General features: G+C 38.4%; 3 protein-coding genes across 3 annotated transcripts; 2 read left to right on the top strand and 1 right to left on the bottom strand.

Annotated features, from left to right (window-relative positions):
* The first annotated feature begins 2392 nt into the window (after positions 1 to 2392).
* Positions 2393 to 11689, top strand: LOC148203598 (uncharacterized). Its single transcript, XM_088107673.1, has 5 exons — positions 2393 to 2442; positions 2658 to 2715; positions 11158 to 11232; positions 11357 to 11422; positions 11513 to 11689. Exons 1-5 carry the CDS (start codon positions 2393 to 2395, stop codon positions 11687 to 11689), a joined length of 426 nt encoding a protein of 141 aa, XP_087963799.1.
* LOC148203600 (uncharacterized) lies at positions 3360 to 4870 on the top strand. Its single transcript, XM_088106640.1, has 4 exons — positions 3360 to 3419; positions 3515 to 3649; positions 3734 to 4179; positions 4468 to 4870. Exons 1-4 carry the CDS (start codon positions 3360 to 3362, stop codon positions 4868 to 4870), a joined length of 1044 nt encoding a protein of 347 aa, XP_087962766.1.
* LOC148203599 (protein FAR1-RELATED SEQUENCE 5-like) lies at positions 5586 to 9672 on the bottom strand. Its single transcript, XM_088106638.1, has 4 exons — positions 7519 to 9672; positions 7195 to 7425; positions 5947 to 6300; positions 5586 to 5861 (listed from the first exon to the last, which is right to left on the bottom strand). The coding sequence occupies exons 1-4, from the start codon at positions 9670 to 9672 to the stop codon at positions 5586 to 5588; spliced, it is 3015 nt and encodes a 1004-aa protein (XP_087962764.1).
* Positions 11690 to 15101: the final 3412 nt, after the last annotated feature.

Below are 15101 nucleotides of genomic sequence, written 5' to 3'. Positions count from 1 at the left end.
TCACAGTAAATAAATAAAAATTAAACTAAAAGTACCAAATAGATTTCATTAAGCTTGAAATTGTTCAAACACATATTGTAAAGGGAGTGCTCACCTTACTATGTTATTGCTTCCTGCACCCCTAAAATCACTAACTGCACTCTCCTAATGGTAAAAAACTTCTCAAATACTTTTCACCACTGCACAACACTACCGTTATTAGTATTGCTACCGTCACCGTTTCCGTAGTCACCATTTCAAGGAAGAAAACACTACCGCTACTAGTATTGTTACTGTCACCGTTTCCATAGTCACCATAGTCACCATTCCTGTAAAGGAAGAAGAAAAGAGAAAATGTGATAAAGAATTTCATTCTGAAAAGTTTTTTCCGCAAGTATTTCATCTGTTTAGAAACACACTTCATACATACAGGGGTCTTCATCAAAAAAATCATTTTGAAAAATATTATATGCATTTCAAAAAGTTTTTTTCTTTCAGAAATTCTAATTTCAAAATGCATTTCATATGTTTCGAAAATTCTTTTCCGAAAATTTTATTTGAAAGATTTTGTAAAACTTATTTAGGAAATTTTGGAAAGTTTGTTCCAGAAAGTTTACAGAACATGCAATTTGGAGGTCAGTTTTAAAAAGGATAAAATGATTATTTTGAAAATTGGAGGACGTGTCAAAAAAGATTGTGGGAGTGTAGAAAGTAAAAAAGCCTCCTTATCCTTAAAGTAGGAAAACAATCCACAATTGTCCTTTTACTATGGAAAATGATACTCGAACAACCAAATTTGACAACATTTCGACACAGCACACGTGTCAGCGTTTGAGAGGGCCACGTTCAAAACGAAAAAAGCTGCTGCGTTCTGAGGAAATCTGATCAAACCTGCTTCAAATGTGACGTGGCGAGGACGGGCACGGGCAGCTTGCGTTTCAAATTTGAAATGGTATTCGAACTTCGTAGACAGAGAAGCGCGAACAACCAAAACCGACTTGTGTGACCTAGACGAGAGAGTTGGAGAAAGGGTTCAGGAGCGACAGAGAGAGAGACCGAGTCGTTGCCGGAGTGCCGCCGCCGTTCACTGTTGAAGGCCGTGTCGGAGAGATCGAACGCCCTCCAGCCCGTTCCGTTTGAGGGGCGCCGCAGCTCCGTCGAAGCGAACAGGGCATCGTGTTCCGTCCGTTCCGGCCCAGCGACCTACGGAGGCGTTGAAGGTGTCGCTTCGTCCCAGGTGGTGCCGTCCCTGTCGCGTAGTGCCGCCGGAGGTTCGCCGGAGTGTGGGCTGTGAGGTGGACCAAAAGGAGGGGTTTTCCGCACTGCGAGTTCCACCCACACCTTAGGCAACCGTATCTGTTCCAACCGCCACACGTCGTCTTCACCCAAGGTTGGTTTGTTTTTGCATTTTTCAATGGAATGAATGTTGAATACATGGATGATGTTGTTTTTGGATTGGATTTGGTTATGTAGGAAACCTCTCCCAAGTGGATGTTGTTCTGTTACTAATTTTTATACAAGTTCTCTGCTTAATCTTACACTGTTGCTCTAATTCTGTTGGATTCGTAGTCATGGTCGTAGTTCGCCTTGGTGTCAAAAGACTTGAACCCAATCACCCACTTCATTCGGGTTTGGTAGCAGTAATGTTGGTGAAGCAAGGGTCGTAGAGAATGTATTTTTATGGGAGACGAATTTGTTAATAAAATGTTAAGAAATTGTTCCGAAATTACTTAGAAGTAGCTGAAATGAGGTACAACAAACAAGCCACCCCAAAATGAGAGTGATGGACGAACGTGGCCTTTGTGTGCAAAAACTGGAACCCAGGTACCCAGTTATTTTGCCTGAGGTAGCAGTCCTGTTCCTTTAGCATGAGTGTATGAAAATGTTGTTTTATGTGGCACGAATATGTTAAAAAAATGTTATCCTGAGTATTCCCAGATTGCTTAGAAGTAGGTTAAATGAGGGAAAACAAACAACCCACCCCAAAATGAGAGTGATGGACGTAGTTGGCCTTGGTGTGCAAAAACTGGAACCCAGGTACCCACTTATTTTGCCTCAGGTACCAGTCCTGTTCCTGTACCATGAGTGTTTGAAAATGTTGTTTTGTGTGGCAGGAATATGATGAAATAATGTTAACATGAGTGTTCCCAGATTACTTAGAAGTAGATAAAACGAGGGAAAACAAACAAGCCACCCGAAAATGATAGGGGTGGACGTAGTTGGCCGTGGTGTGCAAAAACTGGAACCCAGGTACCCACTTAATTTGCCTAAGGTAGCAGTCCTGTTCCTGTACCATGAGTGTTTGAAATTGTTGTTTTGTGTGGCAGGAATATGATGAAATAATGTTAACATGAGTGTTCCCAGATTACTTAGAAGTAGATAAAATGAGGGAAAAGAAACAAGCCACCCGAAAATGATAGGGGTGGACGTAGTTGGCCGTGTTGTGCAAAAACTGGAACCCAGGTACCCACTTAATTTGCCTAAGGTAGCAGTCCTGTTCATGTACCATGAGTGTTTGAAAATGTTGTTTTGTGTGGCACGAATTATATGCATTCATAAATGAGAATTATATTTTATTGTGTTTTAACAAATGCTGACAATGTTTGTTATGATTTCCAATTTTTTGTTTTAGTTCATTGTGTTGGTGTAATGTAATTTAAGTTTTTGTGTTGCTGTAGTGTGATGGAGGAAGAACGTGGTGAACAAAGTGACAAAGGAAGTGATAGAACGAAGAAGGTACGTAGGATTATATTTGATTTCCATACATTTGTTGTTTGACTGTATTTAATTAGTAAGCATGACTTCCTATGCAGTTAGTGTTCAGACACTACTGCAGAAGCAAGATGATAGGTGTTTTGAACGAACGGTTGACTATTGAGCAGAAGGGATACATTGAGAACAGTGTTTTTGGTTGGTTGTTATACTTGCCAAGTTCTATTAAGATAGGTAGGAATTTGTTATCTAAGTTATGTGGTGAATGGGTAGATAGCATGAGTGGGTTTTATTTTGGGGGCAAAGTTATTAAGTTTACCGAATTTGATGTGTGTCTGTCGTTAGGGTTGCCTGTTGTTGGTGAAGCGATAGATTTAAATAAAGTTGGGCATCGTAGTGTTTGTAGGGAGTACTTCCTAGAGGGGAAAGTGGATGTCAGGATGGTATATGAGTTTTTGTTAGAGGAACATCAAAATTTTCCAATAGAACATTTTTGCAGCTTGTATATATTGGTAGGCATATCAGAGTTTTTGGTTCCGAATCGAAGTGGAGTAGTATTTCCAATCATATTTGACCTTGTTTCGGAGTTTGGGAGTGTGGCTAAGTACAATTGGGGCAGTTTAGTTTTTCAGTACTTTGTTGGAAGTGTATGTGGTGCTTCAACAACAATGAAGAATGAAACAACCAAAAGCCATATTCATGTTGAAGGATGTGCTTACCTGTTGCAGGTACGTGTTTGTTATGTAATTGTTAGTGAAAGACAATGATTGTTTATTGTTTGAATTATTTTGTTTGTCTTAGTTGATGGATTAAACATTTCCAGGTATGGTTTTGTCACCATTTTGTTACATCGAAGTCCATTTACAGTACACGGGTAACAAAATTCCCAAGGTTGTTGAACTGGATTGATATGAATATTGGGGATAAGTTTATCAAAACTGCTTTGGCAAAGGGATCGGTGAGTAGTTGTTGATTACAGGAAGGTGCAAAGTTTTTAATGATTTGTGTTATTATGAAACAAAAATTGTTAATCACATTGCAGGTTGTTATTGATGTTGGTGTGTCCAAAGAGGAGCTTTGTTATGGTATGGTGAAAGACGCTTGTGAGAAATTTGGTATTCCATTTAAGAAGCAAAATACAGGAGATAAGGAAAAATTACTTTTTGTTGTACAAGAACAAACACGGGTAATCGCGGACATGGAAAGCAGTATTAAGGATTTAAGAAAGTTGGTTGAAGCAAAAAATGAAGCTAAGAATGAAGATAAGAATGAAGAATTTGTGCAAGAACCGTGTTGGGGAAGTGAAGATGGTTGTCAAAGTACACCGGTTCAGCATGAGCAGCAAACCACTGTGGTTGAAGGTGGATTTCAAATGCAACAAAGCACAATGTATGATCGTATGAAAGCGCAACCCCGAATACGGGTTAAGAGTGTGGTAAAAAGAAGTCCTTATACTGCAGGTGTTAGAAGAAACAAATTAGTACCTGAGTAATTTGTATTACATTACGAATGTCACTTTTAGATAATGTTATCATGTTTGGAATCATGTTGAAATAGTTGTTTTAATTTTGAAAACATTGGAATCCTTTTTTCAATTGTCATGATTTCATTGTTATTGATGGGGAATTTGAGGCATGACAGTGGAGTTTTTGTCATGGTTGTGGATAGAAATATGGTTTTCAAATTGATTATTATTTTTGTTACACCGGAAATCATGAAAAACAAAATAAATCGAAATATATTGTTGGTCATACAGCATCATTGTGCAAACTGAAGATTACAAATTGTTAGGGCCTGGCGAGTTTACGAGAGAAGAAGATTTAGGAGGGATAGGGAAGGGAACCGTACGGTAGAGGACGAGCGTCCTGAGCGAGTGGGAGAGGGAGTGGGTGCAAGAGGGCTGAACGAGCGGAGCGAGGTCGAGCGTCCTGAGCGAGTGGGAGAGCGAGTGGGAGCAAGAGGGCTGAACGACCGGAGCGAGGACGAGCGTCCTGAGCGAGTGGGAGAGGGAGTGCGATCAAGAGGGCTGAACGACCGGAGCGAGGACGAGCGTCCTGAGCGAGTGGGAGAGCGACTGCGATCAAGAGGGCTGAACGACCGGAGCGAGGTCGAGCGTCCTGAGCAAGTGGAGATACCGAGGGGCGAGGACGAGCGCTGTGAAACATTAGTCCCCACTTAATTGAACGGTGATCCCATTTGTGTTTTGTTAGGTCCAGCTGTTGTTTTGTAACATAATTTTGGGACTTAGGTTGTGTTATATATTGATAATTTAACACGCTTATTATAGTAAAATATAATAATTTATAACATGATGGTGAATATTACAAGTTCAAACCGTTTATGAAAGAGCTACTGCACCGTAGTGTGCATAACTTATAAAGTAAGTACCCAATCATATTAACTACCATCCCACACGTTAATTTTTGATTTTGTATTATCATGATTTTATTTTTTAAATTTTCAAGACTAGATGAAAACCTTGATGTCCAACTAAGTCTACCTTATTGGGCTTTTTTGTCAGGTAGAAAGATGATTTCGAAGTTCACAAACCCCTGTGGGCAAAACTGATAACGTAAGTACCCAAATATTTTAACTAAAGTCCTATTTATGTAGAATATTTTCGAAAAAATTATTTACTTTTTTATGTTAGTGATAATTTTGACAAATGTTTTATTGCATTGGTTTTAATGAAGTTAAGTCAAAATTATTTATTTTCGAAAAGATTATTTATTTATTTTTTCCATAACAAATGAAGTTAAGTCAAAATTATTGAAGTTAAACTACAACAATTGAATCAAGACCAACGTGGTTGACAGAAAAAAGTAATAATTGCATTTTCATTACATCATAAAAATTCAAAGACAGTTACATGAATTCCTAATGTAGATTATGGTTTACAGTGAGATTGGATGTAGAACAGTACAGGGACATCCATTAATATAAACTTCAACTAAAATGTCATTTCCAAGATTGTTAACCTCAAACACTAGGACGTCTCCCTCCTTCAACCCATATTCCCTGCAAAATTCCTTCCATCCTTTGCCAAACTTTGTGGAATTGCGAGTGACAGAAACCAAAACACTACACATGACGCCGTCCTTCTGTCCAAGGAGCATAACCTGTGTCAAGCCTTTGCTCCTGATAAGATTCCCAAATGCAATTTGCAAGTCCTGTGCCAGTAACAAAAATGAAGTAAATCACATTATCCAATTTATGACAAGTTATTAACAAAATAAAAATTTAGGTAGGACGTACCAAATGACTACCCTCTGCTTGTGATTTTGTCAACTTCACCGGAAACAATGAGGTATCAGGATAATTGGTACCATCATAAATGAAGGATTCCCTACTCTCTTGGGAGCAAGCACCGAAATATATGGTGATATGGAAATGATTATTACCCACATAGTCGAAGCTTATGTGGGAATCGTTCAATCTTTCGGGGTATATGTTTCTCATTTCACCCCAACCATTAGTTATTCTTGGATTGACGGTATCCATGTTATAAGTCACCACATGCGTGTGACCATTGTTGTCCACCAAGGACCATGTCGGTCCTAATTCATTTTGAAAGGCCGCAGCAAAGTGCCTATCAACGTACCCAATGTTCTGCACAAGTTTTAAGCAAGTATAAGCTAACTGTCATGAGAAGAAATTAATTACGAAGAACATGATTACCGAATGAGAAAAGTGGATGGATCCAAATTTCCACAACACTCGTAATGTTAGAGCGGAGGTTGAGGCAGCCATAACTTCAATATGCAAAACCAATATGTTTGGCTCTTTCCATTTACCCAACCCTAAACCACAAATATATATACACAATGAAGAGGTTTGACCAAAAGTCAGAACAGTGCACCGTCAGACGTGTGTAATGAATTCGTAGAGTGAATTAATTGGTTCGTTACAAGAACGATGAATGCCATTGGGAGGTGAGGAATTTGAATCCGTTCAACGAAGCAGTTAATGTGTTGAACCGTTTCAACAACCATTTATTTCATAATAAATGACTCGTACTAGTTTATGACGTGGTGGTTGGGGTACATTAAATGGATAACAGAAGAAGAATAACCACATTAAGAACGAACGCTACTAACATTGACAACGAACGTTCTGCGAATAAGAATATTACGGAACGACCGCCAAATAAGGACCGTCCTAACAACGTAGTTGACAAACCGAACGTTCAAAGTCAAAAGTACAGCACATGTCAAACCCCATAATTGCCGAACAAAACGAACGATGCTAAGAATGGGCGAACGGTGGCTACATAACGACCGTCATACCAAGGAAGCACAGCACGCGCAACGTTTACCCAACAAACACACCGTTCGGTAGTAAGCATTCCTCAGTAACCATATTCATGAAAAATAAATGTAACCAAGTGATATATTAATGTTATTTATTTGAATGAAACGACACACATTATATTGAACACCATACATACCCCAAAAAAATAAGTTTCTACCCACAGTACATGGGTTAAAGGTGTGTATAAGTAACTCCTGAAAAGTCATCATTGTGAACAATGTATTCTCCGGATGTCAATAAAGACATGAAATCTGATTGGGTGACTTGAGATTCGAACATCTCCTCAGTTGGAAGTTCCTGAACATTGTGGACGTCCGTTATGTCCTCAGTTGGAAGTTCGTGAACATTGTGGACGTCCGTTATCTCCTCAGTTGGAAGTTCCTGAACATTGTGGACGTCCGTTATGTCTTGGTTACTTGTATCCTGAAATAAGAGTATTAGTTAAGGTTTAAATCAATGAAGTTGATCACTAATAAAAGTACATCAAAAGAAACGACATGTGTGTCTGTTACTGACATTGGAATTCCTTCCATGTTTGGTTTTAGCACCATGGGACTTTTTCTTTTTGGTAATTTTTTCAACTGTTGATTGAAACCTTTTTGTCCTGGGTCGGCCTTTGCGTTTGACAGCTACAGGACTGCGCACAAGTAAGCCGTCAATTTGACAGCTACGTGGAACCTCTTCATTACAATGCAGACGTCCATCCATGTGAGATGCATCATTCACCGTCGACAATGTGGTTGATGTACATACACCCAAAGTTTTGGCTATACAGTTTAAATCCGAAAGCAAGTTTTCAGATGCAGTGTCAGAGTCACAGGCAACCTCTGCGATGTCATAGAAACGCTTACACAAAGCTTGGTACCTTTGCATCTTAGGGTCTTCAATGTTGTTGGTGTAAGATGCTTTAATGAGAGTATGTCTTCTACGCACGTTTTTGCTCCACCTACGCAAAACATATTTTGTTGGTACATTACGCACATCTTCTTGCCCTAGGACCAATAAGGAATGTCTACACAAGATTCCCCTAAACTCAAATAGTTGGCAACTACAGTGAGTGTCAGTTGTCGCAGGATCAAAGACTACTTCATGAAATTTTGAACGACACTCAGCCTCCCATATGAAGTCTTCTTTAACACTGTACGTAGTTATTGTACCTTCTTTTGTCATGTTTTTAACGAAGCAGTTCATGCGGGACCGAAATTCGTTTTGAACTTCCACAAATTTTGCCTGTGTGTACTCGGTTTGATATTGTCTTTCAATAAGAGATTGAGATCCACATGGTAGTGTCGTATTCATTGAAGAAAAATCGACCTCAAGTTCTTTTTGCGCTTTTTGTCGTAGGGCGTTATCGTACTGCTGCACAAATTGTTGAAGTGTTGTACTTGAATTTATGAATCCATCAAAGAATGCATTCATGCCCTCACTTCGTTGGGTAGTTGACATTCCCGCCCAAAATTGATGTTTCATATAACAAGGAACCCATCTTTGTCTATCTGCATACAATGAATTTAGCCAATCATTATTCTCTAACCCTTCACATGACATCAATTTTGCCCACCCTAACTCAAAGTCTTCATAACTGACTGTGTCATACACAAGCCTCTTAAGTTCACTTTTGATTGCTTTATAGCCTTTGTAGCCTTGCAACTTCTCAGGTATTTTTTTCATGATGTGCCACAAGCACCAACGGTGTTTTGTGTTTGGAAACACAACGTTTATGGCATTGGACATTGCCTTGCATTGATCAGTCACGATACCTTCAGGAGCCTTGTTTGACATACATCTAAGCCAAGTTGAAAATAACCATGTGAATGTCCTAGTGTCCTCTGCGGAAATCAAAGCACAACCCAGTAATATTGAATGACCATGATGATTAACACCAACAAACGGTGCAAATGGCATATCATATTTGTTTGTTAGGTAGGTTGTGTCAAACGACACAACATCACCAAAATCTAGACATGCTGCGCGACTTCGTGCATCGGCCCAAAACACACTGCTTATTCGGTTCTCGTCGTCCATTTCCATATCATAGAAAAAATCATTGTTTAATTCTCTCATTCTTGAAAAATATGTTAAAAGTGCTTGGCCATCACCTTCCTTACAAAGAGTTCTTCTCTGCTGCCCAATATAATTACGGGCATCACGTTCCACGAATTGCATATTTTCGAACCCACCGGCCTCATTGACCAAAGATATGAAACTTTTGTTAATGTGAACACCAGAATTATCATTGATATTAAGGGTGTGCTTCGCATGCATATTAATTCTTCGATTACCACGTATAAGGTTGGAGTTATTTGGACACATGTCATGGCTGTGTTCAGTAACAACTGTTCTCACCTGCCATCTTCCTTCTTTCATAACAACAGTTATTCCAGCTGGACATTGGTTTTTCTGACTTGGCTGGGTTTTCCATTCTGGAGCAATGGAAGATAGGTACTTCCCTTCCCTAGAGCAAACTAATTTAAGGAAGATTAACTCGTTGTTCTTATTTGTCCTAGAAGTCCGTATCCGAACACCAAAACCACTCCTCACAGCATACTCAGTGTAAAAACTTTTAACCTCTTCAATTGTATCAAACCACATATGAATTTTAGGGACAATATCGTTCACATTCTCAGTGGAATCGTTGTTCACCGCACAAGGTACTTCTTCAGACGCCATAATACGTGACATACACATTCAAAAGCAACGCCTACTCCAACATGACATGGACGTCAAAGGTTAATGAAAGCGATCATTAAAACATGACAACAACATATTTGGTATTCCGGGACCACTAATGTTCATGCCCACACTTTGTCAAAACGACAAATTTCTTGTATTTGCAACTTTCAAACAATATTGTAACAAAAGGCAACATTTTTCTTTGTTCAATCAACCACAAAATAACTCTTTAATAGAAGGCATAACATTAGAAATGAGTAAAACATTAACTTACTAAGAGAACCAACGTCCTTTCACAACTGCTTCAATAAATGGCCTTCAATATCCCACCAAGGTCCAACGGCCAAGCTCCTGGGGATTAAATGCTCTTCAATGTCTGAACAACTTGCTGGGATTAAATGCTCTTCAATGCCTTACCAACTTCATACACGGAAGCTGTTGCTTTCGGCCATACCCTGTAATTCTTGAATGAGCAAAAGGTGAGTAATGCGAACAAAGAAATTAATGACAAAAGGTCCGGTTTATTTGGCTTCATACTCCATTAAATGGAACTTGGTGGATGGGCGGGAAACTCCAACGTAAGGAACGCCTAAACATTAATTGCATGACAAGCCAATTAAGGGTTTTAGCTGCACAAACGTCTTGTCAAAATAATATAATATTATTATATGATTATTCAATTGTTAAGTTATCCCTGCGTCAGTTGTGTTAAAAAAGTTTCAAGTGTAATTATGGCGATTTAAGTCAATATTATAATATTATATTCGTCTATATAATACAGCTTTCGATTTCCTATTGGCATATCTCTTCTAAGTAGTTTGGACGTCAGGTACAGTAGCTTCTCCTTTAACTACAAGTAGTGTGTTTTTTCGTTGGCCCATGCATAACCTAATTCCTTTTCAACGATGCAGTTTGAAGGAATGGAGCCATGAGAGGGACTTGATATAGACGACAGTGATCTCAAAGCATTCTTAAAAAAGTGCAACTCAACTGCAACGTTGATACCAGGACCAGCTGGAAATGTACAAGCGACCATGCTAAACAGGCAAACAGATGAACCTAAGTCAACACAGGAATTTGTTAATGACATTGCAAAGGTAACATTTGATCGAGATTTTAAATCTAATCCTTAGATATGGGCTGAGAAGTTCATTAAACACCATGGTCAACTTTTTCATTATCAGTGGACACGATTAAGTAGTTTAAATGTTTAATGTTTTCAATAACAATGGTATGATATTGTTTGCAGGACTTGTACAAGATGGCAACATTAACAACGTCACCCAGCTAGAACGCGTGAAGTCAATGCATGTCCTTCCATTTGTAGCATGCATTGTTAAAGAGTGCAACCCAAATGGATTGGGTGACATGAAAATTGTTGTCAAGGTCAATCACTTACATGATTGAACTGCCACAGTGTCTACATTGTTAACTTTGTTAAAAGCGTGGTATGTTAACTTTTTCGGTATTCCTTCCTAACAGGATCAAAGTACGTCATTGTCTGCTTCGGTTCACAACAAAGTCCTTCTGCATCCAGAGTTTGGGCCGGATATAGGAGTTGGTGCTGTGTTATTATTGCAAAGTGTAAACCAACTACACCTTCTAATTATAACCTTTAAGAATCATGCACCATGTTAACTTATTCGTTGCTTTAAAATGTTATACATGTCTTTATGCACAGGTTGGTGCATTGAGTCCTTTTGGCAGGATTTACTATTTGAATATAACAGTCCGGAACGTTGTGAAGGTAATATCGTCAAGTCATAACTAAATCCTAATTATTTTGTTCGATACGTACGGCCGTCGTATTGTTAAACTGACTTTAACCAATGTGTAGGTCTTCAAAGCTGACATAGGTCCTCCAACTGAGGAACTACTTAACGCTTCATCAAGACCTGTGATTCGATCCAACCCATGTGCCGAAAACAACAACAAAAACAAAGATGTTGGTCCATCTGAAAAGTCTTGTCCTTCTGGCTCTAATAATAAAACAACAACCCCCATGGAAGATTGATGACCGTTTAGAAATTAACGTTATGTTTGTATTTGAAGCATTACTTAACATAAATATTAGTTATGTTTTGTAACGTCCACTATGCACTTATTTCAATATCAATGAAGGTTACCTATTCACAATTGAAATCAAAGAATAACCATAATTTACGTTCGACATCATTGTCACCCACCTTACGTAGCCTTCCTTTGGTTTCAGCATTTGCTATTGGATCCATCCGACATCGTTCATGTCAAACAAATTGAGCTGATTTGATATGTTGAAGGCCTGTATGGATGGACAACATACCCAACAACCAAGTCGTCCGTACAAACCATCCCACAAAACCCCACTTCATCCAACGAAATAGATGACATACTAAGGAAAGTTGTTACTCCCTGATGCGAACGTTTTGTTGTTAAACATTTACGCACGTTCAGTTTTCCGTGATGCTGTTACAATTAAATTTGGCTAATGTGTTCGACTTCTACGTAATTTCCAAAGAACGACATTTATGATCTCCACTGCTATCAATGGCTAAATAAGTGGACGAGCGTTCACTTATCAATGGGCGAGCGTTCGTTCACTTCCGTCCACAGGGCGACCGTCGTCTTCTCCCTGGACGAGCGTCAAATGCACGTTCGTTCTCCTGACGAGCGTTCGTTCTCTTGGGCGACCGTCCTTTCCTGCTTCCGCACTTGGACGAGCGTTCGGTCTCTGAAAAAGTCCAGCTGCAGGACCAGAACTGTTACCAAAGGCTAAATAAGTGGTTACTTTGGTATAACTCTTTGCACACAGAGGACCAGTACGTACTTCGATAAAACGTTTTGCACATGAGAGTCAAATAACTTCAAATAACTTAATTTGAACTACCACATATATTTCTCAAAATTTTCAAAAATCACATTGGATGTGCAACCAGTACATAAATATCAGACGTATCAACAAATGTTCAAACATCATTAATTCCCAACATTCTACAACATGCCTAAATCTTCCAACACTTGATTCCTCCGCACGTTGTCCACATCCAAAATCCATTGACAAACATAATGCTCCCTAAGTTGTTGTAGTTCTTCATGCAAACACAATAATGCACAAAACATTAATCCAATGCAACATTTGTATGAAAGATGCACAACATACAAATTTAGACAGCTTACAGTTGTGTAACTGGGCATTGTCTTTCTTTCATATTTGTCAATGCCATCCCACAACTCCATAATTTTCAAAACAATTACTCCACAATCAAATCTACATCAAAACAAGTCCAACAACACCAGTATGATATTTAACATGTCAATTATACAATAAAATATTATACTTACAAAAATCAACATTATAAACATACTTGTTTGGTTGGATTGGAGTATGCAAGTGTTGTATCTCCAATGATGGTTTGTTCTCTTCCGAACAATTCAACAAATGTCCAAAAAGCAATGCAAGATTATGTGCCTGCAAACAACATACTTCGCTTATAAATTTGGAATCACAAAGTAAACATCAATTACTATACATACAATGACATTGTCAATCTTTTGTCGTTCCTTTCTTTTGTGCCCAAAAGAGTCCAGTGCAAACATTTCCAATGATGGAATCTTCACAGCGTAGCACCACCAATGGCCGTCATGGATAATTGGGACAAACAACTACAACAAAAATAATATCACACCATCAACTACGAATAACCATAAACATACTCTCCAAATTACTTCAATGAAATGTAATTGCACTAACAAATTCGGCATTAACAATGTCATCAAATCCGATGATATTAGACTGGAAGTAGTGAGAGTAGTCATTCAATGTCCAAACTTTGCGATTACTCTTTCTCTTTCTTGACTCAATTAAAACATGGGTCTGCAAGGAAATGACACGGTTAGCTTTCATTTCTCATGTTAACAGATTATTAAGAGCATAAAACAACTACTATTTTAACGTACCGCATATAATGGACTAAAACATATCCTTTTCACTACTCCGGTACTCCTTCTTTCAAAGAACATGAACACTGATGTGGCAAACAAAATCCCCTACACAACCAACAACTTGTTAATGCTATACAATTGAACGGACATATAAAATAAAATAAATCATAAATTCACACACCAAATTTGATTATTACCGTGTTGCCAACCTGCATCCTAGGTCCAAAAGAATAACACTCTTGGGTTCCAAATGTTTGACCGCAAATTTCAGAAACAACCCTTGAAAGAAAAATATGACATAACTCAACATGTTTCATCATCACAGTATTACTAAATGGAATTTAATAATTGTCAAATTCATTACCTCCAAGGAAGTTTAAACGGAATAACCATGTTGTACAACTGTGTTCGATTTACATTCAATAAATTATCATCGTCAGTGTCATCATGTAGTGGCACAGTGCTTACAATAGGTTCAATATCCATAACGTCCTCAACGTCATCCTTCTGTCCTTCGCAACAACCACCCCCATCAGTATACCTGAATGTTTGAAAACATTCGCCTTCCCCATGTGATCCACCATCACCATGAACATCACCATCCTCTTCTTTATCATCATTCCCTTTGTCATAATCTTCCTTCCCAACACCTACCGATGTAGCCAAACTTCTTAATTCTTTATCCATTGCAACCATTTTTCTTTGGTTGTCTTCAATTTTCTTCATGACCAATTCTTCCCAACTTAACCCTAACTCATCTCCATCATCTTCCGCTATTGACCCTTCTTCCAAATGAAGGGCCGCACAAATGATTGAGTTTTGACGGTCCTCGTCCCGCAAAAACCACTCCCAACATATCTATAAACATCCTTATGTAATTAATCATTTAATAACAATCAAACACAATTCATGTACTGCATATCAAAAAAATGTCAATTCAAATTACACCTAACTTACCTCTTTCCGTTTAAACAATTCCTCTATTTTGTTAGACCTTAACTTAAGCGAACGCCAATTCATTATTCGCGGGAACACAATGTCATGTGCACTGTCCGCTAAACCCAAACGTTCAACCGCCCATATCTAAAAAACAAATATTATCCAAAACATTAATCATATGATAAACAAATTACGGCCACATCAAACATAATAAAATTTTGAATTTCTTACCTGCAACACTGCAACATTCCCACTAAGACCTAGGTCCCTTATGTCACCTTGCCTGATCTTCCGTGAAGCATTTCCTAAACTATTTACCACAAATGTGTGCACAGCTTTTGCCCAATTATAGTCGTACAAATTATCAATGTTATCTAATACTGTAAAAGGCATGTTACTAACTGCCCTTGAATGTCTAGGAAAGTAGAAAACAATAAAACAAACTAAAATATACAAACGACAAACACAATCAACATCCGTCTCATTATTTTGTATTAACACCTTTATCCTATGTATGACATCTTTTACAGTGAATGACTTTGAAGAAAATTGATGACAAACAATAG

Source organism: Vigna umbellata, chromosome 2, assembly GCF_029865625.1.
Source record: "Vigna umbellata cultivar VRB3 chromosome 2, Vumbellata_1.0, whole genome shotgun sequence".
NCBI classification, from domain to species: domain Eukaryota; kingdom Viridiplantae; phylum Streptophyta; class Magnoliopsida; order Fabales; family Fabaceae; genus Vigna; species Vigna umbellata.
The sequence above is the reverse complement of the archived record's forward strand: the minus strand, read 5'-3'. Positions and strand labels throughout refer to the sequence as shown.